Raw genomic sequence first — 24,561 nt, 5'->3', positions numbered from 1 at the left:
CATCTTCCTTCATATTTTGGAAGCCTGTTTATCACGCTGGAGAGTTCCGAAGAAAAGGGAGGCGAGGCATCCGCTGGCCTTCTCGCCATGTGCCACAATTGAGTCGACAAAGCAATTGATCCCCCGTTTCCATGTGGCTTCTATCACGCTGAGCGGGGCGTTTAGTCATCATTAAATGGGAAAAATTAGGGAAAGATGACGTGGACTTTATATACATGTCCCTGTATATATGTAATAGGTTCATGACAACGGTAAAATACGACTAATAAAAAGAACCTTTTCATTTTACAAATTTTTGGGTCTGTTTTTGTGTTTCAAAACACCTGATGGCATAACACTGGTGAAATCAGAGGGAGGTGACGGAGGGTGTGTTTGTGCATGTGTGTGTGTGTGTTTGCATCGGGTGGGAGGGAGACGGACCACCTCTACGTCTTTAAAACAAGTTGTCCTATTTGGACCTCTCATGTCGTACTTCACAAGCAGAGAGGAAATTATTATCACTGTCCGAAGGTATGTGTCACACTATTTTGTTTTTAAGGAACGAAACTTGAACGGTGTAGCCTGATTAAATTAAATCGTGCCTTGCAAATAAAAGAAATGACATCATCTTCCTTCATATTTTAGATCAAGTAATCATTATGGATTTATGGCCTAAGAATCAAGAGCTTCTGCCTCAGTACACCAGATTTGATACAGTTCGTGGCAGAATTTATACATATGAGTAAGTATTTGCAGACAGTAAGTAATATTGCCTGGTGTGGTGGTGGTTGTTTGCATTGTTGCATTTTGGCATTTTGTGAAACCAAGTAAGTGCTCAGACTTCCCCGAAGAAGATATTTGCTTGCATGCTTTATTGATGGAATTGGACAGTTTTTAATTTGTGACTTGTTTTCTTTGCTTGACGCAGGCCAACCATTTGACTTTTCGGAAGTACCTTAAAGGTCAATAATTAACATTTTTTAGGGTTGCCAAAAAGCAAGCCGACTTCATGTTCAACCGTCAGAAGTGTTAAAAGAACTGAAAGGCCGATGGTAAAACGAAAACAAAATATTTTGTGCCCAACATGAACAACAGTGATGTGTGACGGTACGACAAATGACATTTTGTGTGACTTCAGAGGCATGTTCTTCATAAACCAATTCCAAATTGTTTCACATTTTCGACCAGGCAGTGTGAGAAAACAGTATCAATGAAGATCACACTACATTGTGTCACCTTTTTTTTTTCCAATGTGTTTATCCACACAGCCATCATGGCAGACATCAGGCAACACATTATAACCCAGCTAACCACGAAGAGCAGTGGAATCATGCAAGAGAGTCCAGCTACTGGACGTTACCTCGATCAAAAACAAGAGGAACGCTACTGGATCACACCAACTGGACTGAGTCACGGGTGTGTGCCTCTACTTCTGCCCAGCACTGTTTTTCGGGGGCTCTGCGTTCTCAGCAGAACATGGGAGACGACGGCTCTCGTGACGCCCGAGAATGGACAACAGCTGGACAGGTGGTTGGAGTACACGAGAGAGACCACATGAGAGAGGGATGGCAAAGGAGGTGGGAGCCCGCGAATCTTGTACGTTACAGGGAGTCATCTAAGAGGGACAGCAGTAGCTACAGAGAGCTGGAAGCCTGGGCTGCCCGTTACAGCCATTCCCTTCCAAGGAGGAGGCGGATAGAGGCGGAGCTGAGGGGGGCCTCGCATGGACTGCTGGAGAACAGAAGAACCGGGATTGAGTCTTGCATGGCAGCGCCGCAGCAAATCGGACAATGTGCAAACACGAGAGATGATCCGGGACAGTGGGAGAGAGCGGTCAAGCAACAAATTTATAGTCCACCGCAAGCCCCTGATGCGAGCCACGTGATGGACATGAAGGGAAGGATCCAAAGGAGAATGTTTGGTCAGCCCCCTGGTTACATCGCACCTCCTCCATACAACAGCCCACATAAAGGTTCACTCGTGGTGCCCCAACACTGGGACCGGGTTGAGAAGACACAAGAGAAACCAGACAGGAAACAGACAACATCCCCCGAGTTTGAAGGACATGCCTCCCAGGGAAATCCGGCGCTCCACAATGTCAATATTCCACAGAAGGTTTTGACGTGTCCACAAATCTCCAAAGAAGTTAAGACGACCACGCTTATCCAGGAATCGTCATCCAAAGTGATCGAAGGGCGCAAATTCAGACTAAGCAAGAAGACAGGTGGGATGACTATCTTCTGTTTAGTGTCTCGCATAGCAGGCCCTACAGAACACGCATCCTCGACACCTTGTGAACAAGCAAACACCCCAAACAAAGAGCCGGAAAAATGTTCACCCAGCAGTAGTGGAACTATCCAAACTTCTAAGGTGGCAGATGAAGTAGACTACAAGGCACTCGCACAGATGTCTGTCCTGACCTTTGAGAACAGAGATCTCAAATCCAGAAAGATGACACAGAGCTGCCTCAACCCTGGCCTGCCACAGGAAGTACTACCAAAGCCCGACAAGACAGAGGGGTGCCCATTCAACGAGAACATAAATGATACCGAGCGTGCCGTTGAGAGACGAGCCACTCCGTCGGTATCGCCTGCGTCTGCCAAATATCCCTTGTGGAGGGAGCCAAGTTTCACGAGAAGGACTCTTTCTCGGAGTCCTCTTGGCATGGAAGTAAGACGACTCGACATCAAGCAACGCCCCGAAACAGAGGAGGGGCAAGATCTCCTTGTGATTGACACAACGTGCGTTGTCGTCAAAATGGAACTCATTAAATCTCCCAAGAAGGAACACGTTCACTTCTTGGGATCCAAAACGAAAACAGAGCAGAGTCCAGAACATCGTCCCCCCTCCTCCAACCAATCCTGCAGTCTTCTTAGCTCAGACTTGCATTCAGATGAATTAAACTTCCAAAGACCAAAAAATAGCCTGAACCCAGACCTTGCAGAGACGACAACTCTTGAGTGTGAGAGTGAAAATACCGCGAGAGAATCTTTGGAGAAACGAGCTGAAAGAATCCTTGGTATCCACCTTCATGCAACGTCGTCTCCTGACATACCCGTGACAGATGCAGACAAGGGATCAGATTCACTAGAAGTGAACAAAGATGAAACGACCGCCAAGGAGGAACAGTCACAGAACCAGCAAGACACGAGTCGGGAAAGGAGGTCTGTTGCTGAAGATACAGATGCGAGTGTTGATTGTGATAACTTTTCAGGATCCCAGCAGCAGGTGTCCAATGTGTTGCAAGAAAACGGGACTAACAGCCAATCAGAAACCGACAATATGGATCAGGTTGACATGATGGAGGTTCCTCCAGGTGGGTCCACTCCAGAAGCAGCCACCCCTGAGCAGAGTGACATGAACAACGATGTCACTCAATCTCCCGGCCTTTTTAATCCTCTCTTACTTGCAAAAGATGCCCAAGAGTCCCACTTGAATCTTGAGTCGTCACTTTTAGCTATGCAGTCACTCCCTTGTTTCTCCGAGTCAGAGATTGAGGAAGCTCCAGATGCTGACTCAGCAATGCCCGATCCAATAGTGGATTGCACACTTCAACCGGGAACAATATCGTTGCTGAATGTACCAACTCTCATTCCCTTCGCTGACCCTTCCACTCTGCCTTCTGATGTGATAACTTCCACGGCGATGCCTGATATTGAGGTTTGTGAGGAAGCCGAAAAGGGACAATCATCACAGCATGGTGAGCTCAGCAATGTCCTTCAGGAATCTCCCGATGAGGGGACAAATGAATTAGTGGCGCATCATCAGGTAGGATCCTCCACCGCCAATAAAGATGCCATTGATATTGCTCTGGAACTTCTAGACCTGAATCCCGGAATATTCCAAGAGAAGCCCGAAGAGTTCAACACTGATCAACTCATTTGCATTCCAACTGAAGAAGAGAACAAGACCGATGGTCCAGATGAGGATTCAGAGAACGTGACCCCGAGTGAAAGTAAAGAGGAGGAGGGCAAATTTTTTGACTTCCAAGCAGTAGACGATGTCAAGGTGAAAGAGACTAACACGAAGGCGGCTGAGGACAACAAGGATTTGACAGGTGTCGAGGAACAGACAGCTGAGTGTCAGTGTGACATTTCCCCAAGTATAAAATCATCTCCTCTTTTACCTTCAACCACAAACCACGAGGCTCAACCCCAAAGTTCCCCTCCACCACAAGAGTCAAGTGAAGAGTTTGCCCTTCATTCAGGAACTGAATCAGCCTGCCCTTCACCTCAAAACCATGATTCCGCTGTTGGACTTCCTGAAACGCTCTCTGATCTTCTGCTGGACTACACCCCTTCTCCTGACAATTCTGCGCCGCTTTCACCTGCTACTCCACCACCACCTCCTCCTCCTCCTGAGGAAAGTGGAAGTGACGCCCTAGATATGCCCGAGGGAGCCGAGTTTCAGTTTCCTAACTCCCTGTGGGATGCAGTGAATCGCATCAGGAAGCATACAGCGCCTGACTCCGAGAACGAAGAAGAGGAAACGTTGGAGTTTTGGGATCCTGAGAGTGTAGGTGTTGATTTCGAACAGGGAGTCTTTGAGGAGCTCAGGGTGTTCGAGGGCAACGAGGTTGCACAAATGCTCCCGCGGCCATGGCGCGAGGACGACACGCTGTCTTGTAGTAGCGCCAGCAGCCATGACTCTGGGGACACGGTCATTATAGCAGATGAGGACGAGATGGATGAAACAGAGGAGGAGGGTGGGAGATGTCACCTGGTTGAAAAGGAACAAAATATTGCCGGTGGACAAGAGGGAGAAGGCGATGGAGATGAGAGAACATGTGACCAGGGTGAGGAGTACCAAACCGCGGTTGAGGATGGGACGACAAAGGACGAGGAAATTGTGTAGTGTAATTACCGTATGATGAAAATGCACACAGACTTTATTGTGATATCAAACGAAATACCCGACAATTAGCGATAATTAGCGACAAATGTGGTTTTATTAAAGCTCAACCCACTGACTAAAACGGGAATTAATCTGCATGATTGTTGTATCTATATGAGGTTGACAGAGATGGCTTTTCGCTCGTTACATCTCAAGTATAGTACAGTATAAAATGTGTTGCGTGTATAATTGTAACATGGTTTGCTAGCAAAAAAAAAAAAAGTTAAAAACTATAAATTCAATGTTTGGTGACATCTTATTTGGATACCTGAGACCAAAATTACAACAATAAATGTTTTGACACTGTCAATAAATATGTGAATTATTATTTTGGGACTGGCAGATTTTTTTTTTATTCTGCTCTTTTACTGGGTCTGTGTATGTTATTCATAATTTTACAGTTTTTACATTTGATTGCAGAAATATATTGAGGTCATCAAAACAGAATGGAAATAAAATATCTAAACCACACACTTTGTCTAATTGTAGTTAAAGTTGTTTTTTTTAGCATTTAAAACAGGATGATCTGTTTAAAAAAACTGTTCTCTAGTCTTAAAATATATAAACAAAAGGAGTGGATTAATAAAAATAGCATAGAATAATTCCTGAATAACAAATGCAACACAGATGCAGAAATCTGACAAAGTTTATATAAAAACTGGGTTGTTCATACAGGTGAAAATAGAAAACTGACAGCAAAATATTTGGCGAGTGCGATCAGCTGTGAAACATGAATTCAACAGTGAAGCTTCTTTTTTTCTGTCTTTCGAGGAGGGACAAACTGCGGGCGTACAGTACCTAGTTGCTTAATTTACATCAGGAAGAAAAGTCCCATAATTTAGATCGGAGAGCCTGGGAAGGAATTTATCTACATCTCAAAGGATTATAATATTTTATGTTCTATTTCTAACATAAACATTCTAAAGCAGGCAGTGTACTTCATGAAAAATCCCGCAACTAAATTTGAACAGTTTCACAGTAAAAATAATGTGCTAATCTAATTCAAGAGAGAGACTGACCGTGAGGTAGAGATATAAGGGATGATGAATTGAAAAAAAATATATTAACGCAAACCCCCTATTCTCCATGAATGATGCAACTTCTTCTGAGGATATGGAATCTATGGAATTTTCATACATGACTACATCTTTCACCTTCGTCGCCACTGCCATGGCGTGACCCGGCCATTATCAGCTGAGGGGAGACGGTCGCCATGGCGTGAGGATGTCAAAGTTCATCATGTGGGATTTTCAGAGCATGGTCACAAAGGTCTGACAGGGACAGACAATTTGAATGCAGTGAGAAAATACAATGATGACATCGATCACACAGTGGAAACTCTCAAGTTGAACGTGTGAAATTTTGAACATGTTCAAACTGTTCGGGACAAGTAAGAACTGTGTGTTAACATCATGGCAACCTCGTACGAACCCTGATGCAAACCCAAAATTGGCTACGTTTGCAAACATGAACAAGCATTTGCCACTCAGTGAAATAGCAGCTTTAAGAAATACTGGAAACAGAAACAAGGGTATTCATGACACGTCATCATGCATATGAAATATAACAAATATTTTACTTCTTGAGGAAAAAAAGACAAAAAAATAAATAATTTGACAGCGATTAATATTAACACATAAAAAAACAACAAAGGATCAAAACCAATCTAGGGTTCAGTCGGCATGACAGACTGAGGTTTTGTGTCACGTTATTTGTCAAATTCTGAAATGTACGCCCTTATATACATTTGGACTTGAGATTCCACTGTAAACTTTTTTTTTAGTTTCCGTACTGAATTGTACTACTTCAAACAGAATGAATCGGAAAAAAAGGTGACACCAGAAGTCACAAAACCAAGAATGCAAGCCAAATAAACAAACAAATAAATAAATGGCTCTCATTTGTGTCTGAAAAAACTCAATCTGCACTTGTACCTGTTCGCTTGCTGCAGAGTTTGTCTTTGACATTTTCTGTCTCATGAGAGAAGAACTCGATGAGTTCATCTTCGTGCTGCTCAGCAATGGCTTCGCACTGTCACAAGAGATCAAGGTAAATCATTTCACACGGCAAAAGTCATCATATAATAATTTGCATGATGAATGTTTTCATGAATGAAAGAACTAAAATGGAAAAAAAAAATCAAACGACGATTAAAAAAAACCAAAAAAAAAACCTTTAGAGCATGGCACTCACTGCAAATTTTAAACTGGCGGTGACTCTTGAGTCTAGCGTTGCCTCTGACAGGTCCATGGCTTCACCGTTGCGAGATTTGACCCGAATGTATGACTTCCTGTTGCTGGCGGCGTCTGTGTGCTCGCCATAGTCCTCCATCCTCTCACATACGCTTTCCATCAGCTCCAGGAGGTTTCCCTCAGAGCGCGCCAGAGGAACCTGGCGCCAGATGTGCATTACAACCATTGCAGTTACCGTGACCATTTACCATCATGAGAAGAGCACACTGACCTCCCTGATGGACTGACTGCCGTCTGGGTTGATTCGAAAGGAGCCGGTCTGGATCATTTTCTTGGGGTCAACTTGGGAGATGGCCCACTCCATCTCATCCACCAGAGCCCTGCAAGCTGAAGGGGGTACATGCACCATTTATTATTTGGCATTTGCACATTCAATGGCCCATTCATAAAAGGTGCAAGGCGCAGGTAGACACCAACCTCCACATCGGATGTCTTGTCCTTGTCTGGCTGTCTGGCAGGAGCTCAGCAGGAGGAAGAAGAGCACACAGGGTGAAAGCAGGAGAGCCACTTCCCTCATGTCGCGTCTATTTAAATTAATACAATAATGACAACGGGGGGGGGGGGTGCCGTTATGTCAAGCAGAAAAACTTGCGATGCTGAAGTTAGCCGGCTTTCTTTTAGCAAGAGATAGCATACTGCGGGTACATGCACCAAATTAGGCGAACGCTACTGAAATAGAAATTTTAAGTGGTGTGGACGCACAGAGTTATGGTGAAACTCACCAGATGCTGGCGGTGATATGAGAGATTTGTACGCTCATCTTGTTCGGCGAAATGTGGTGACGTAGCACCTTGCAGCGCAACACGTCAATATGGGAGACAGCGACCCCTGCGGCCAGGAGACGCAGAAGAGGCAAAAGGCTCCAACACATACATTGACATGACGTAGTGAAGACAGTAGACGTTTGAATTCACAAAATGCACATTCGTTTCATGTTTATTAAATTACAAAAATATATAACACAAGGAAGACATCTATAAATGTAACCATGATTTAAAAAAAAACGCGAACCACACCAGTGTCAATACTGGGTGGTAATATAAAATTATATCATTCAAAAACTGTCAGTTTCTTGTATTTATCGCTGGTTTATCATGTTGCCATGAAATGATATATATATATATATATATATATATATATATATACACACTGCATATGGTCGTATATATTGTATCATTTCGTTTATCCTGGTCACAGTGGCATTTGTTTGAAGTGTGAATTAGTTCAACACTTAACAAAGATGATTTTCCTTTTCCCTCCCATGAACATAAAAACAATTATGCACCCAACAAGTGGGACAGACCATAAATATATAAATATATTTCCCAAGACAAAATTTAGTTAAAGGGGGAAAAAAACAGGGATGCATTTTCAAAAGAAAAAAACTAAATATCATTTGGTCCAGTAATAAAACCTGCATAAACATTTTTTTTTTTTGTGCACCGATGATTTTAGATGTGAGGCACACATGTGGAGGCCCTTTTGGATTTAGTCAAATAAATACACCCTTTAAACAAGGCTGCATTCTGGGGTTCCATCATTTCATTTAATGTTATGCTGAACTCAGGACATGAGTTTATTAAAAATGATCACATATTGATCACAACATGATAACCGACTGACCAGCAGGTTATATTGTAAAGCTGACACTTCAGTGCCCCAGCATACTGAACCAAAAAAGGCCACATTATGCACCATAACGGCTCAGCGAATGTTACCACCCACATTGCAAAACTAGACTTGATTTGTCATATTCAGCAGACCCCGAACATATGTTCGTTTTTCTCCCTGCACTTCGCATGAATAACTGGACGAAGAATAAATTACCAAATATATTAATGAATTCCCAAGTAACAGTGGTCACATGAGATGACCAAATTCAATCATATTAAATATTCAGCAGGTTTCCTAGCATAAATTCAACAAGCATCCAACAGATGTATTATTTACGCTGCATTAAAAAAAATATCTACTGTACTATAAAATGCCACATACACTTTTCAAATATGCATGTAGAAATATGAGCTGTCATCTAATTATAATTTGTACTGCATATCATGCGCACATACTGTAGCTCTGATGATAGAAAAATCTCTCCCCCCGACCCCCCCCTCCACACACACACACACACACACACACACAAAATTAAAAAAAAATAGCAAAGTCCTCAATATTGACTTGGGGATGGCGAGGCACACATGAACATTTTTTTTTGAATGGGATTTTTCGCATTTAAGTTATTCGCTATTTTTTCTGAATCCTCTTCTTGGGAACGAAATAAGCTCACAATTATTCATACTACTTTAAGTCAATGTTTGCTGAATGGATACTGCTCAACTGGAAAAGCTAGAAAACGGTAGGAGTTTGGAGAGATTTTAACACATTATTCAGCATTCTCATTCATTATTGTTGTTTTCAAACTGCTTTAAACAACAAAGCGTGTGAGGGAAAAGCAGTTAGGAATATATATATATATATATATATATATATATATATGTATTTTTTTTTGACAGACCCATTTAACATACAGTATGTTAATATAATTAGCCTTTTATTATCTATCTGTCTGTCTGTTTTCAGGAAAGACTGGATTTGCAGCGGCGTTTTTGGTACCCCCTTTCTGCTGCATATTATTCATTTTATTCACATCATTTTAAGGAAACAAATAAAAACAAAAGTGCAACATGGGCTCTTTGTAATCAGAAGCTTGGCTACGTTTGCAGAGGCATTTGATTCAAACAACAACAACAATGACAACGGACATTTTAAGGGCACTTTAAAGCGGAAGGCACTGAACAGGTGAAGATGCAGAAAATACTGGCCATGCTGCTGTCATTCTATCAGTGTTCTGAATCTCCATCACGGTGCGTCTTTCATCCGCGACGGGTTCTCCTATCTCTCCACCAAAGTGTCCACATCCATGTCATTCAGTAAATAAATATCCGTGTGCCGCGCTAACCCCATCTGCAGGCGAGAGGAAGGGGGAGATGGACAATTCATCAGTAGGATGTACTTGGGATACTTGACCGAAAATGTTAAAAAGAGATCCTTACTGATTGTTCTTTGTTAATCTAAGTTCGTATTCTGAAAGGTCAAGCAAACGAAGAGAGCGACATGGAGGGAAATAACACGTTGCCACATTGTACTTATTTGGGCCCTTTTGTGCAGAATCAAAAAGCGATGAATTTTTGAAAAAGAAACATGAGGGGGGAGGACAATCACATGACAGTTTGTTGATTTGAATTAGTGATGACTCGAAGGTGCTCACCTTTCCTCATTTAACCCCCGGAAAGTCCTGCAAAAGAGTAACTCGCACCACTGGACACACATCGCTACTGTCAATTATAGAATGGTTCTACACTGCCTCGCATCCGGAGAGTATCGTAGTAGGCTATTTGGGTGCTATTACAATTAATCAGACTCTAATTTCAAGGCTCGAATTCTTTAGAATTCAGACATAAGACACCATATATGGTAGGCAGTCTTTGCCATTTATTTTAAACAAATGGTAGGTCTCAGTCAGAAGCATAGGATACAAATGAGACAATAAATGTACACAATACTGCATTCATGTTTTTTTTTCTCTGAGCGAATGTGTGTGGACACATGAGGAGGGAACATATTACGTTTATAAAAAAAAAATCACAGTCATAAGTGGATGTGAGCATTGACAGAACATCAATATGTATTTGTTAGGTAAAAAAAATGTGCATGTGTGTTGTTCTTAACACAGTGCTTTAGTTGTTAAAAAAACAATAATAAGACTTAATGTTGGCCGATAACATCATTATGATGATGGGTTTTGACCAAAGCTTCAAAACACTTGTCAATTTCCACACAAAAACACTTTGAACGACGCCACTAAACCCGTTCTGTGAAAAACACTGCCACATAAGGGACAGATGGTGAGCCCTTTACAGAAAATACACTGAAAATAAATACAGTGGATGAAAAGAAAAAAAAAATCATCATCACTCCTCAAATTTGAAAATTGACTGATATAAATAATTCATCGAATGCGCCCCAATTTTTAGCTTCATGTTAACCATTGTTTTCTTTCAATTTCAGAATTATTTCAAAGTGGTCCAAAATAAAATTACCGGTACTTGATTACTTACTGCTTTATCGTATGTTGTAGTCAAGTAGATTTTAGTGTACTATATAGTATGTGCACCTTAATTCTAGCATTGAGGATTACTAAAACAGTGTTGTATCACCATTGGCTGGTTTGGATTCAAACACTTCAAAGCAATGTAAAGAATGCGGATAACTATTTAAAAGTAACAGAACGTGATGAGTTTTATATATCCCCCCCTTGTGATCCAATTCTCACTAGATTTTAACAATTCAAACCTGTCTGAGGCATTCGAACAGTCTGAACAGAGTGTTAAGAGGAAGGGAAAACATGCTTCACAGTCGCTTCCATTTCTTATTTTGACCCCGCCCCACAAATATCATGAGAAAATAATTATTCAATCAAAATCAGTTACTCTGCGCAGAACAACCCCTCCCCCTCCTTCCCCAAATAAATAAAGATTCTGTCTTATTATAGCAACATCAGGTACCGATTACAACTGGCAAAAGTATTGGGCTTTTAGCTTTTAATGTTATATGTAATCTGTAATCTTAGATTAAAATGTGCATACAAAATTCATCATAATAGCAGAAGGACAAAAAAGGAATCAAAAATCAACAACAAAAAAAAAAAAGAAAACAGACTTTTTTTTTTTATATACCGGGGATGCACAAATAAAAACATCGGTCCCTATTCGGTGGCTTGATCATATCAAATGTGTACATAGTTTACGAGGCTGTGCTTCATCTACTTGGACTAATTTATACGCCCTAATGTCACTCCCATTTGATGATCCCTTTTAGTGAGGCATTCCTCAGCAGTTACATAAAGTCAGTTATCTCAGAGGCCCTTCCAAAAACAGAAAGATACGGTAGTCCATTTTTTTTCTGAACAATCGTCAGCACAGAGGGCGAGAAAATGTATCAGGACACAAAAAACAAAACAAAACAAAAAAAAAAACAGTGCAACCATCACTGGGACTGACTCAAAATCGAACAGAATGAGACAAAATGTAGTCAGTCGTCTAAGCACAATTGTGCAAATTTTCCCCTTCGGTGTCTTGGACACATTACAGCCACAAGATATCGTAAGACAGCTATGCTGGGTATTAATGGCCGTAACAACTCCGACTTTTTCAGTCTATTAATATATGAAACAAACTTATGATGCAGCAAATAAAAGTGGGCGAATAAATCCAGTGACTCAACTGCATCAGTTCAATACGAGAGAATGGAGTATGCCGATGTATATTATGATGTCTCAAGATTACCAGAAATCATAAAATTTCCTTCATTTAACTGATTCAACTGCTTTTAAGTACAACTGCGCAAATACAACTGCAACTGCCTGTAGCGGGAACAAGTTGCGCCTCTTTTATTAACCTGAAGCAACAAACTTAGTTCCTTCAAGCTTCTTCAAACTTTTAAAGGCTGTCAGCTTGCCCAGTTTAAGGTTTTTGCTCCAAGGGTATTCTGCAAGACTACTGCAACAACTTAATCAGTGGTGTAAAAAAAAAAAAAAAAACACTGGCTGAACCTTTTGTAGCTCATAAGTTGAAAGATTTTATGAAACAATTAAAATGTGGCATTAATTGTGCTTCACCATAATAAAGCAAACATGGCCACCTGTAAAGTCAGTGTTCAGATTGTGCTCAACCATGTCAATGTAATTATATTCATACAGAAGTGGATTTATATTGCGGCAAGCGAAGGCAAACACTACCCCGGCGTCAACTTGACATAAGCACATTCTGACAACCGGGCCCGAAGGGAGAATAACATGAAGGATTGACGGGAGGGAAAGGACGCTTAGACATGAACTCCGACAGTCCCGGCTGAATACAAGGCTCAGAGTCTTCAGAAGAAAGAGGAATGCTGCCGGGTTACTGTGCTGTTCTTCTCTAGGAGTTGGACTCAGACTGTTCTTCTATGAATACAGCAGGTCGATTGCTTACCCTGCTGCCAAAGTCCAGGCAGGTGACCCCCAGGGCGACCAAACAGTGCCACGCCTGCACACAAGACAGGAAAGGCCAGTCAAGTAACAGAAAAGTCATTGCTGTAAAATATGGTCCATTGAGCACAATGCGATGTAAGCCAATCCCACTAAATATAATAATAATAATAATAATAATAATCTGAACATTTTTTCACACACCTATTACACCTTCGAATACAACAAAAAAACACCCTGCCAACCATACTGTATGAAAGAAACATGGCGCTCTTGGAAACCCATGAATAGTAAATGCGATTTTGGTGTGTGAAAGAAAATGTAAAAATAGACGAGAATGTGACCCTCGTCGAATTAGGGGGGGAAAAAAAACGCCAAATAAGCGGCATGAGTTTGAAGCTGTGAAAAAAAAGTTGCTACTTACAGTCTGAAGTTTATGGTAGTTAGCAGAATTATACCCCCACACCCCCCCCAGAAAAAAAAACTTCGCTATCTAAATATTTACTTTTCCTTGGTGACACAAATGAGAACATCAAGGTTGTAAAAAAAAAACTCACCAGGTAGCCTACAAAGCACAGATAGGCGACGGAGAGCAGAGCAACCAGGACGTAGAGCCAAACGCTGTGCAGCGTCGCCACATAGACCACCACAAAGTACATGTTGATAGAACAAACCAACAGGATGACGATGCCGCCGCCGATCTTCCAAAACCTGAAAGAAACAAGAAGATACGTTCATTACAGATGCTGGACATGGACGATACAGATATTGGCTTAAGTAGTCACACATCAACTTGATGTGTGAAGGACTGGAAAAGAAAGGAAAACAACCTCAAGCATCTCACGTTTTTGTAAATATTTTGTCATATCTTTTGGAACAAAACCGAAGAAACGAAACAAGAGTACAGCTTCCGTGACCGTGTAGAATGTATACTGTAGATTCTTCTTATTCTCCCCCCAGTAATTGTATTACAGTGCAGTGCAGTGCCCCTAGTGATGAAAGTATTGTATTACAATTCAGTACAGTGCCCCTAGTGGTGGAAGTAGTTAGAACCACCCAAAAAGTCAGCGGGGTAGCCATTTTGATTCATAACAGTGTAACAGTGGAGAGGTGTGATAACATCCACATCGATCCTCCTCCTTTTGACACGTTCAGGCACAATCCTTTTACTCTTCTGCCCTAACCATGCGTTTGGCACGAGAGCTTGGCGTAGAAAGCGAGCTATACAGTACAAGACTTCCATAAAAATACCAAACGGTGGATGATTCTCATCTTTGTGTTTTTATTGGAGTATTGTTTAGCTCGCTGTCTACACAAAGCTCTCGTGTCAAACGCATGGTTAGGGAAGAAGACTACTTATAGCCAAGGCCATCTTGAAGCAGAAATCTTTTTTGGCCAGTGCCTCAGAGAATTCGTTGCCATTAGATGGCATATTTAACTTCCAGTAACCAGTATGAAAGTACGAGAGTATGAGAGTGACAACCCCAAATTTAACTACAGCAACTCCCCATCCATTGTAACACCGAACAAGTCACGTGACACCAGGGAGGGAAAATGGCTAATTTGGCTCAATTTGAAAATTTTTACTCAGGAGGGGGTGTACTCACTTTTGTTTCCAGACATTAATGGCTGTGTGTTGAGTGATTGTGACTGACTACTTCACATCAAAGCAAAGTGTCATGTCATCAAAAAATATTTCTCAAAATGTGGAGGTTTTATAGAATTTTGTGATACTTTTGAAACTGTACTCATTCTACCTCACTAAATTCAGGCGGAACTAAAGGCTCTGTTTGGTAATCTGATTCAGATTTGAGTCTCAACACGTTTACCAACAGGGAATATTGATAGTCAGTTTGCTTACAAGCCATTCGCAAAGTCGTTCATGATGGACGTCAGGCTGGTGAAGGTCAAAATTGGGATCAAGGCAAAAGGAAGCTAAGGATGAGAAGCAGAATTTAGTTGTACACACCTTCTATTGAACTCTCTCGCAACCAGCGCATGGACACAAAAAAAAACAGAAACAACAGGTTTTGCAAGCGTTCCTCAATGAGTCAGACCTGCATGCTTTGTAACACATTAAGGAAGTCGTTCATCCCAGTCAGATGCTGCACATCCTGAAAGATAGCCACCAGCAACGTGGGCGTGATGGCGATGGAACGCGTCAGCAGCACTCGCGCAAACCGAGACCACCGCAGGTTTAAGAAACCCTTTTCAAAGAGTAAGGGAACAAAGAAAAAACATCACCACATTGAATTTCTTTTGTTTCGATCGACACTGTCAACAACCACATAAACGTACCTCCATAACAAACTGTCCAGAGTAGGTCCCCGTCATGGTGGAACTCTGCCCTGCAGCAAGGATGCCGATGGCCCAGATGTACAGCGCGGCGGGGCCGAAGAAACAGCCCAGAACCACCCCCTAAATAATAAATGACAAAAACAATATGTTTTTAAAAATCTATTTTTAACAAGTTTTTTTTCCACAATGGACTCACACTCAGTGAGCTAATCCTGCAAAACAAAAAAACAAACAAAAAAAAACATTCACTGAAGTTGCATGCTTGCAATGACATCTTTACATAATTTCCCACCTGATAATTATTTCCATAAACACAATTCATTGTACACCTATGATGACATTCATTAACCTTCACAGCCAGAGTGCAGTAGAATCTTTTGATAGCTCTTTTGGCAACGTGCTATTTGTATCTATGTGGCTAAGAATTAGTAGCTGCATGAAGTTTTAAAAGAAATCCCTTTAATATTGTCACTGTAAGCTCTTTTCTCCGCAAAAGTGCTGATGCAAGTATATTCAAGATAAAGCAGAATACTGTATTATAATTCAGTAAAGTGCCTAAAGTGGTTATAGCAAAGATACCACAAGCATTAATAAGGTTAAGTTTGCCACTCGTCAGGCTGCCTATCATATATAAAACCAAATGTATATTTGCATAAAATTTGAAGTCTCTTCTCTCTCAACAAAAACAGAGCACGCAATCTTAAAAATTGAAGGCATCATCTAATATCCCAATTGTTTATTTGGAAGAAATGTTGTTGACTTATCCTCGAACTGAACTTGTTAAATGTCTTCAGGCAAGTACTGATGAGTAAACGTACCCCCTTATAGATATCCACTTCCAGCGTTTCATTGTTGTTTGGGAAGAGTCCTTGGTGAGGGATGCTGGTGGCATTGCACACTTGGTTCTGTGACCAGAAAAATCAAGATGAACACTGGAGCGCACTTCAGTGTGATTGCTAAAGCACGCCAGTATACGCACCACATCCCAGTTGGTCTTATTGTAGAAGGCCTGGGCAAAAACGGCTACAACAAAGACGTTGATGAGGAACGAGACGAACAGCGCGATGGTCGACTCAATGAAGAAATACTTGTTGGCTTCCTTTACTTCCTTCTTATTTCGACGGTCAATATCACGAGACTGTATGGGGAAGTAAATGAGGGGCGGGGGTCATATTATTCATTAGTTTCACACACACGTCATTGAAAACCGTCTTCGTAAGCGTTGACGGGCTGCCAAAATTTACACATATCCAATACTTTCACACATTTATCAGATATTTTATAGAACCCGAACTACTGAAAGACACAAGGGCTGTTCAAGAAGTCAGCGTTTTGACTGACACTTTCCCCCCCAAAAATAATTGTTGAAAATATGTGGATTATTCTACTTTGGTGTGAAACTACTGTCATAACACTGATCTGTGATTGTGTTGTATTATTTTGTTATGTATTATAACTTCAAGATGTCGCTGCGAGAGTGGCTGCCTTTACAGCAGCTCTGATACTTTTTGTTCTTCTACTTTCTTCCTTACATAACTTTGCGGCTGGAAATGGGAATTTCTCCAATGTGAGACGAATAAACGTGTTCTTATTCTTATTATTTATCAAGGTTAGGGACCGAGCTCCAACTCAAATATCAACAATCTCCAAGTAATATTATTTCACGCCCCTTCAAAAAGGTCTGCAATGACCTGAAACTGCAACATAATGGCAGCCAGCAAAGCCCAAACTATGTCTAAGCAAATGTGTGTAAACTGTAGCCCTTTTTCAGCAAATAACAAGCGGTAGACTTGATAAAACAATTCTCACTTTGACCAAAGCTGAGTGAAGGTAGATGTTGTGCGGCATGATGACAGCGCCTACGATGCCAACAGCTTGCTCCAGTTGCGTGGGCCCGCACCCGTCACAGTATGGCACAAACATGCCCTTCAGCACTTCCCCCTGGTTTGGTTTCACAAGCACATACTACAGAGGGGGGGAAAAAAATAGCAAATTGTCAAATATGCCATTGGTGGCCTCCGTTGAATAAAAGGGTGGGGGGGAGAAAAAGAAATGTTACCTCATAACCAAAACTTAAAGCCATGACAGTGATGAGAAAGCCAAAGAAAGCTTCAAGTTTTCTCAGGCCTACAAAAGGGATCAGACGTCAACAATGAGGGCACACTGTACTGATAACTGAGTTAAAAATCATCACATACCGTATTTGTCCAAAAAGAGAAACACAAATGTATCAGTGATGGTAATGAGTACTCCAGCCCATAAAGGAATCCTGAGAAAAGAAAAAAAAGATACAGAAGAAAAGTGAGTTTGACCCACCGTGACAAAAATATTTCACTTCCATGGAGTAGTAGTAAAGATACGATTGATAAAGTACCTGCCCACAGAGAGAAGATTGAGAGCTATTGCACAGCCAATCACCTCCTGCATGTCTGAGCCAATAATCGCCAACTCCACCATTATCCATAGTAGGATCCGAGGGACCTGTCAGAAAAGAGTGCAAGCGTTAAGTGTACAGTAAATACTGCATGAGTTGTCATGTCTACAGGTTGAGAGGCATATGTGCCTTTAAGAGGCGGGGCCTTGTAGGGTAACATGCAACGCCTGTGAGAGAGCCTCCATGAGAGTGTCTGGACGTGAGCTATGGCCAACAGTAGCTTATGCGTGAGCTTGCTGACTGCATCGGGGGCTCTCCTTTCCCACACAAGGTCATTACAGTAAGTAAGAACATAGTAAAGACCCATAAAAAAAATAATAATTGGAATCCTGAAAAATAATAACATTTTAAATGTATATAAATAAATCAACGGTACAGCGGGGGAGTGAACGATGACCCGCAATACAGCACAGGAAACGTGGTATATTTATGACTGGTAGTCTCTGCAGTTGAGTGTCTGCATTTTCGAGTTGCCATTCTACGAAAGAGATATTAAGGGAGTGTAGATGCTCACGGTGGAATATTGCCGATTGCAGACTTCCGCCAGGTGCATTCCCGTGACGACGCCGAGACGTGCCGCCAACCTCTGCAACAGCAGCCCGATCACGGTGGCCCCCAACAGCACCCACAGCAGCTTGAGAAAGGGAGAGAAGACCAGCAGGTGATTCATTAGATGGAGTTGGGGCTTTGCAAAATGGGCTCCAAATAAAATCTGACTTTTTGCAACAAATTCTTATTTTAATAGATTTTTCTCCCCCCCAATCCCCTCACCCTGAAAAATAAACATCATAAGTGACATAAACATTAATAGCTAAACTGTATCCCTTAATTTCAGACAATGTGGTTTTCAAATCTTGAAACGGTAATGGTTAGCTCTTCTAGCTAACCCATCAACAATGATGAAACATGCACTTTAATACCTTATATCACACAAATAACTAAAATACGTATTTGCGTTTGTTTCCAAGTGTGCAAATCACAGAATAAAATCACACCGTGGCCCGCATCGACCAATAAGTATTTTCAGCTCTAAGCCATTCAAGATCAATAATTTCCATGTATTCACCTTAAATCCAGCTTCTGCTCCAGACTGCAGGTCAGACTCAATGTTTCCTGGATCTAAGTAAGCGATGCTCATCAAGAACCCGGGTCCGGTGAAAGCCCAGAGTTTCTTAAAACTGAACACCTGAAAATCAAGTCAACAGAACAGGTGACTCTTCTCCTTTTATTTGTCTGCAAAGTAAAACAGCAATTCAGAACCATTCATCTTAAGTTATACACCAGCCTTCTCGACTCACATTCCAAGAATCTGTGCATTTACAAGCTTATGGGGACAGGCCTGTGTTTTAGAGGTGGTTGTCAGGTGGTACCTGATTGACATTTTCGGGAATGGCCACCTTCTCTTCAAAATATGTGGAGAAGGGCTCATCTAATTCCGCGGGGGAGGCCGGAGGAGAGATGGAGTTGTACTGATTGCTCTGAATGTCCTGGTCATGAGGGGAGTCCTCTAAAACAACACACACAGAAAACAGAAAAAAAAGTAAGACTGAAACAATTTATCAGGTAACTATATTATATTTTACTGCCCCCAACAGCTGGTCAAAAACAGACGCAGTCAAGCCGTGCACTTTGAAACACTTTACTGGACAAACAGAAACAAAGTAAACACGTAAGAAGCGCGTTTCTACCCAGGATAGCCCCAATTGACACCCAGGGACTCAACAATCAACATGGAGACGGGCTAACGGTTAGCCAGCTAACAGTCAGCTGCTATTCTGAGCACACAATATCCAACTGTACACTCTCGTTTGATCATTCACCAGGCCAGGCTCCACCTTCTATTGCCACACGCACATAAAATCACAGATATTATAGTCTGAAACTTGAGGATGGCAATCCCAAGTGGACAACAAGAATAGCTGCACATTTTATTGTTTAAAAATGCAACATTCAATTTTATCCGATTACTCAATTAGTCGATGGGATGTAGAATAATCGATTCAAAAAATGTTCAAAGGTAGCAGTCCGAGGAAAAAGGAGGGAGATTGTTGACAAAGAGAGAAAAAGGATCAGAATTTGAATCTGATCATTTAACCCTTTCATGCACCGCATAACCCGATTACATCATAAGCTGTCCACTGCAGTAACCGCTGTCCCTCAAAGGGTTAATGCCACATGTATATTTAAAAAAAAAAAAACATTTATAGCTCTCTAATAAGTAATGAAATTCTTTTATGAGCAGAAACAGACACTTGCAAAACAAACTACAAGGGGGAAAGTTACTCATGGCCATTTAAAAGTTACTAAAAAGGTGAGTAGCTCTCGTTCCGTTCCTTCATGACTAGCACCTACTGGCACCAAAGTGCAATGTGGACTTTGCTGCCTGGTGACATTCAACGGACTCCACCTTTACATGTCAAGCCATTCTGACATTAAACAAAAAAGAAAAAAAATGTGTCAACATACTCCATCGTGTGTGTGTGTACAAATACAGCAAACTGCCCTAACATAACTCATACAGCAATGAGGTATTGGAATTCTAATGTCAACGGGTGGGCATGTGCCTGTGCGAGTGTGCGCATGTTGCTCATGTTTCTGTTGGTGTAATCGGTTACCTTGGAGGAGGTCTCCATCCCGCTGGGCCTTCATCAGGGCAGGCCGACAGTTCCCTGGGAACTTAAAGGTTGATTTTCAGCCTCCTGACAAAAAGGACACAAAACAATTGGAATATTTCACCCGAGCCTCCAAGAATAAAAGACAATACTCCCTTGGTCTTACTGTGTACTTTGTGAAAATATCCTGATTAGTCTGAAGTAGTTGCCGTGTTTGGTGGTAAAATACCTCTCAGCAGATTCATGTTTTTGGAATGTGTAGAGTAGGAGTGGGGGGTACATTACATGCTTGGCTTTTTTAATGATATTATTATATTCATTTGACAAGATGTTTTGCAATTTTCCCAAGATCCCCAAGAAGCATGAGTGTATCTTTTCCCGTAATAGTTTCACTTTTAGTAAAAGACATTCTTCTGCAATGAATTGTTCCCCTTGATCTCCTTTCAAGACAAAAATGTTTTGGGGGAAAAAAGTGACCTATGAAGGCAAAAAAAAGTTTCACTTCCACTTGAAATGAAACTTTCCCCTGCGCTTTTTTTTTTCTTTTTAATCTCTGCTGTACACAACATACTCTTAAATCAGCAATCCAAGGATGTATTGGCATTCCAGGGAAAGAACCTTGAGAAGTTTTCTCTGACACAGACTGGGCACATGACTGTACGATCATGAGACAAATGCCGCAAAGCCACTTCACCCATCCAGGCAAGATTTCACTTCCTCTGCAACTAATATTTCCCAAGTGACTCTGTTTGACATTATTTGGCTTTGCGAGACAACAGGATCATTTCTACACCCATCTGATTACGCGATGATATTCTGAGTAAATAACAAGCAAAATCATGACAATCAAGAATAGGAAGCACATATTACAAACAAATGTACTTAATCAAACAAATGTACAGATAGTAAAATACAAACGGGACAATGCGACACACTTGATTTCTTGGAATGCATTTTTTGCTGATAGAAGAACAAAGTTTTGTACACAGTTGCGAAGGACTTTGACAAAACAGTTGTATTAGAAAACAATCCGTTTTGATCTTGTCTTTCTGGAAAACAAGAAAAAAAAAAGTCACAGCCCATGTTTAAGTCAACAATACAAGGCAGCTTCGAAATTTAAATGCACCGCGGCTTCATCTTTTCCGTGTCGTGTAAATTAATCTTTGTAAATGTCAGAGGAATCTATGGGCGAAATTGTATCATGTTTAACGTTTAATTTGATCTGTGCATGTTGAAGTGTCTGGGTGCGTAATTCGCACCCCCAAATTCCTGTTCAGAAGGTGCCGGCCATTTGGGCAGAGGGCTGTTGCAGCCCACACCACAATTAACACATCAAGGCGGGTGGGCGATCAGAGGAGAGAGGGCCAGATCCGGTCACAAAGGGGGAACGAGTAATTTGGGAACAGCGGTTGAACAACAAAAGACGATTTGAGGACACCCGTCGCGCCCAGGCGACATTTGTCGTCCGCAAAGTCTGCGATATGTTGATACAGTGTAGACCAGACCGAAAGGCGCCAAAGTGCCGGTGGTTCAAAGCTCACACCCAGGTAACTAATCACTACCAAGGAGCCGGACCAGGGGTGCGGTATGCAAATATCGGGGGCAGTGTTTATCTTGTATTTTGCATATGTCACAATAAAGGTTCGAACTCGAGGAGGGGGGGCTCTGAGCGTGATCACGGAGCAACTAAACCGTCGTTCGCTCTCAGAGATCCGCTTCCGTCGATATTGAAGACAATTTTCCTGTGTGCCGAGTCGTTTCTCTAACTTTGTCCGAGAAAATCTCTGACAGTAAATAATGCCTTTTGAAAACAAATTGGAGGTCAACTAGCATGCTCGAAAGGATTTCGTTCGACCTTGGAGGACCCACTGTGTATCCAATTATTTGAATAGCTGATGACTGGTCATGTGGTGGAGTTTAAAGGAATAGTTTGTCATTCTTCATGAGCCCAGTGGGTCACACAGGCCCACATGATTTGAGTGAAATTCCTGCAACAGACTGATCACAGCATACTTTAGTATAAAACAGGGGCACATTGAATTCAAGGACTGAGTTGGAGCTTCCGCAAGTGCGTTGGAAAGAATATGAGTTTTTAATAGAGTTAGCGGTCATTTTAAAAGTAACACATTTTCTTGCCTGCACTCCAGCGACATATTTTAATCGGGATAACGGTATGGCATGCACTAAATTCCAGTCTGGAACATACTGTTTCATGTGTCGGCACTAATGCCTTGACAGCATTCTTGCAAACTTGGTGTCCATTCAAAGAGAAACAAAACACATCTGGAAAATAATGCTGGGAAAGTTAAGAAAGAGTATTTAAAAAGTGTTTCATTGTATCCACGGAATCAAATTATGTAGTCAAGATATTTCCCAAAATGATTGGTAGCCTGTCTGACATTAACAAATGAATCATTCAACCTTCAATGTTTCAGAAAAAAGGCAACGTGTATTTTTTATTTGCTATATTGCAGCTGACAAGACACCCTTTGAATTCTGTACGGCTTCTGTTCCTTCACGTCTACGTGTGTTATTCTGATGCGGTTTTACTCTTTCGCAGTTCCGGGATTTTCCCATGGCCCACCAAAGAACAACAGGTGCATGCTTCTATGGGATTCTAGATATTGTGTCACTTGGGTAACATCATCTAATTTCATGGTAAAAGAATAACATCAAACGTTCTTGTTTGTTTTTTGGTTTTTTTTGCTTTTAAAATGAATCAAATTTGACTTGAACAGTGTGCAAGTGCGAGCGCTTTGCCTGTGCCGTTAATAAAGATTTTATGGTCATGACAGTTTGGACCCTGAAGAAACGTAGTCCATAAATGGTTGCTCTCAAAGGGAATGACAGTTTTGAAAGTCAGTGGTTAATCATTGTCATAGATCACATTGCAGAATTGGAGGTACCGTTGTATCATATTTCTGAGGATAATAAACAACTTAGACCAAATTACAACTGAGTTTCTCGATCTGAATGGTGGAGAAAGTAAAGTAACTGCGAGATAAGCCACTTTATCAGCACCTGGCAGCTTTTGGAATCACAAGTTCCCATCTGTGACAACTCCCAAACGAACAAGTGACCTCGAAAGGTATAACAATACAGTCCGAAATGCTCAAATATATTTTCAGCTAAACTTCAACACAGAAATCCGAGCGTTAACTTTGAGAAAAAGGGAAAAAAGAAGATCAACTAGTACATTTGGGTGATGATCCGGTTATCAAAATATGAATTTTCTACTTGTCATTTACACATGATAATTTTTGTGTATAGTTGGGAGTGTCCAACTTTGAATTTAAAGGCTTGTTGCAGAATACCTCGACACTGCAGCCTCATTCATTCATTACCGGGCCTATCAATAGAGAAATCAACAGGATGAATCGTGAGGACGCGGGTTTGTAACAAAAAGCACAAGGCGAAATTCTGTTCACAAAATTCATCTGTAATTAGGGCTGCGACTACAAACTACAAGAATAACAGTCTGTTAAAAAAAAGAGAGAGAGAAAAAAATGTGACATAAAAGAGAGAGGTCATCTTACATAATCACACTGTAGTGACAACGACGATAGGACATTGACTGTTATGATGAATTTTTATTTGGTTTTAACCGCTACTTTGTCCTCAAAACTTTTAACCTCAAGTTCTGATGGCGTGGGAAAAATAGAAACGACCTGCCCACGCTGATTGTTGTCGTTGTTGTACACGTGGCTCAGAACTCTATAATATATTTTTTTAAATCCTACCAACCGTACACCCCAAAAAATAAAAAAGTCCACGGTGGGTTGCCAAAGTCATACACGAGCTAACACAAGCTACGTGCTAGTTTCCTCGATTGCATCGCTTAGTGACCTTTACCAAAGTATTTTAAACAACCTTACTTGATTGTAGAGTCGGCAAGAGCCACTTATATCGTATTCCGGCAAAGGCGTCCGATATCCAACACGCACCATGGGTATAAATGTAAGTTCGGGGAATGGAATCAGCGTTATCAAGTTGAACTCAAGCGCATTTGTGTCTCGTCGGATCTTGCCGTGTCAACTTTGAGTTCGAGAGTACTGCGCATGCACATAA

General features: G+C 41.3%; 3 protein-coding genes across 6 annotated transcripts; 1 reads left to right on the top strand and 2 right to left on the bottom strand.

The window, feature by feature from the left end:
* The first annotated feature begins 368 nt into the window (after positions 1-368).
* LOC109522171 (uncharacterized) lies at positions 369-4,833 on the top strand. Its single transcript, XM_019880484.1, has 2 exons — positions 369-721; positions 1,248-4,833. Exons 1-2 carry the CDS (start codon positions 639-641, stop codon positions 4,831-4,833), a joined length of 3,669 nt encoding a protein of 1,222 aa, XP_019736043.1. The 5' UTR covers positions 369-638.
* A 667-nt stretch (positions 4,834-5,500) lies between these two features.
* cnpy2 (canopy FGF signaling regulator 2) lies at positions 5,501-8,003 on the bottom strand. 3 transcript variants are annotated; one of them, XM_019880645.1, is made up of 6 exons: positions 7,847-8,003; positions 7,542-7,648; positions 7,336-7,451; positions 7,066-7,263; positions 6,807-6,903; positions 5,501-6,143 (listed from the first exon to the last, which is right to left on the bottom strand). In XM_019880645.1, exons 2-6 carry the CDS (start codon positions 7,639-7,641, stop codon positions 6,100-6,102), a joined length of 555 nt encoding a protein of 184 aa, XP_019736204.1. In that variant the 5' UTR covers positions 7,642-7,648; positions 7,847-8,003; the 3' UTR covers positions 5,501-6,099. The 3 variants fall into 3 exon arrangements, with proteins under 3 accessions (XP_019736204.1, XP_019736205.1, XP_019736207.1); XM_019880646.1 differs by having other exon boundaries at positions 7,542-7,759; positions 7,847-7,862; XM_019880648.1 differs by having other exon boundaries at positions 7,829-7,847.
* A 1,699-nt stretch (positions 8,004-9,702) lies between these two features.
* On the bottom strand, positions 9,703-24,550 carry slc11a2 (solute carrier family 11 member 2). Of its 2 annotated transcripts, none has more exons than XM_019880638.1 (17): positions 24,364-24,550; positions 20,497-20,580; positions 19,252-19,388; positions 18,948-19,067; positions 18,396-18,515; positions 17,822-17,928; positions 17,646-17,716; positions 17,507-17,574; positions 17,257-17,412; positions 16,427-16,585; positions 16,266-16,352; positions 15,448-15,567; positions 15,207-15,356; positions 15,011-15,084; positions 13,707-13,860; positions 13,154-13,207; positions 9,703-10,088 (listed from the first exon to the last, which is right to left on the bottom strand). In XM_019880638.1, the coding sequence occupies exons 2-17, from the start codon at positions 20,528-20,530 to the stop codon at positions 10,017-10,019; spliced, it is 1,683 nt and encodes a 560-aa protein (XP_019736197.1). In that variant the 5' UTR covers positions 20,531-20,580; positions 24,364-24,550; the 3' UTR covers positions 9,703-10,016. The 2 variants fall into 2 exon arrangements, with proteins under 2 accessions (XP_019736197.1, XP_019736196.1); XM_019880637.1 differs by having other exon boundaries at positions 24,369-24,550.
* Positions 24,551-24,561: the final 11 nt, after the last annotated feature.

The sequence above is a fragment of the Hippocampus comes genome, unplaced genomic scaffold (genome assembly GCF_001891065.2).
Source record: "Hippocampus comes isolate QL1 unplaced genomic scaffold, H_comes_QL1_v1.1 scaffold68, whole genome shotgun sequence".
Classification (NCBI taxonomy): Eukaryota; Metazoa; Chordata; class Actinopteri; order Syngnathiformes; family Syngnathidae; genus Hippocampus; species Hippocampus comes.
Note: the sequence above shows the minus strand (reverse complement) of the source record. Positions and strands in the feature narration are given on the sequence as shown.

Excerpts from the sequence above, each read along its gene's own strand:
- LOC109522171 (XM_019880484.1), top strand. The coding sequence starts at position 639 with ATGGATTTATGGCCTAAGAATCAAGAGCTTCTGCCTCAGTACACCAGA. Across the intron at positions 722-1,247 it reads GGCAGAATTTATACATATGA|CCATCATGGCAGACATCAGG; the intron begins GTAAGTATTTGC and ends TTATCCACACAG.
- cnpy2 (XM_019880645.1), bottom strand. The coding sequence starts at position 7,641 with ATGAGGGAAGTGGCTCTCCTGCTTTCACCCTGTGTGCTCTTCTTCCTC. Across the intron at positions 7,452-7,541 it reads ACAAGACATCCGATGTGGAG|CTTGCAGGGCTCTGGTGGAT; the intron begins GTTGGTGTCTAC and ends TACCCCCTTCAG. Across the intron at positions 6,904-7,065 it reads CCGCCAGTTTAAAATTTGCA|TGCGAAGCCATTGCTGAGCA; the intron begins GTGAGTGCCATG and ends CTCTTGTGACAG.
- slc11a2 (XM_019880638.1), bottom strand. The coding sequence starts at position 20,530 with ATGAAGGCCCAGCGGGATGGAGACCTCCTCCAAG. Across the intron at positions 17,929-18,395 it reads GCAATCGGCAATATTCCACC|GTCCCTCGGATCCTACTATG; the intron begins GTGAGCATCTAC and ends CTTTTCTGACAG. Across the intron at positions 17,717-17,821 it reads AATCTTCTCTCTGTGGGCAG|GATTCCTTTATGGGCTGGAG; the intron begins GTACTTTATCAA and ends TTCTTTTCTCAG.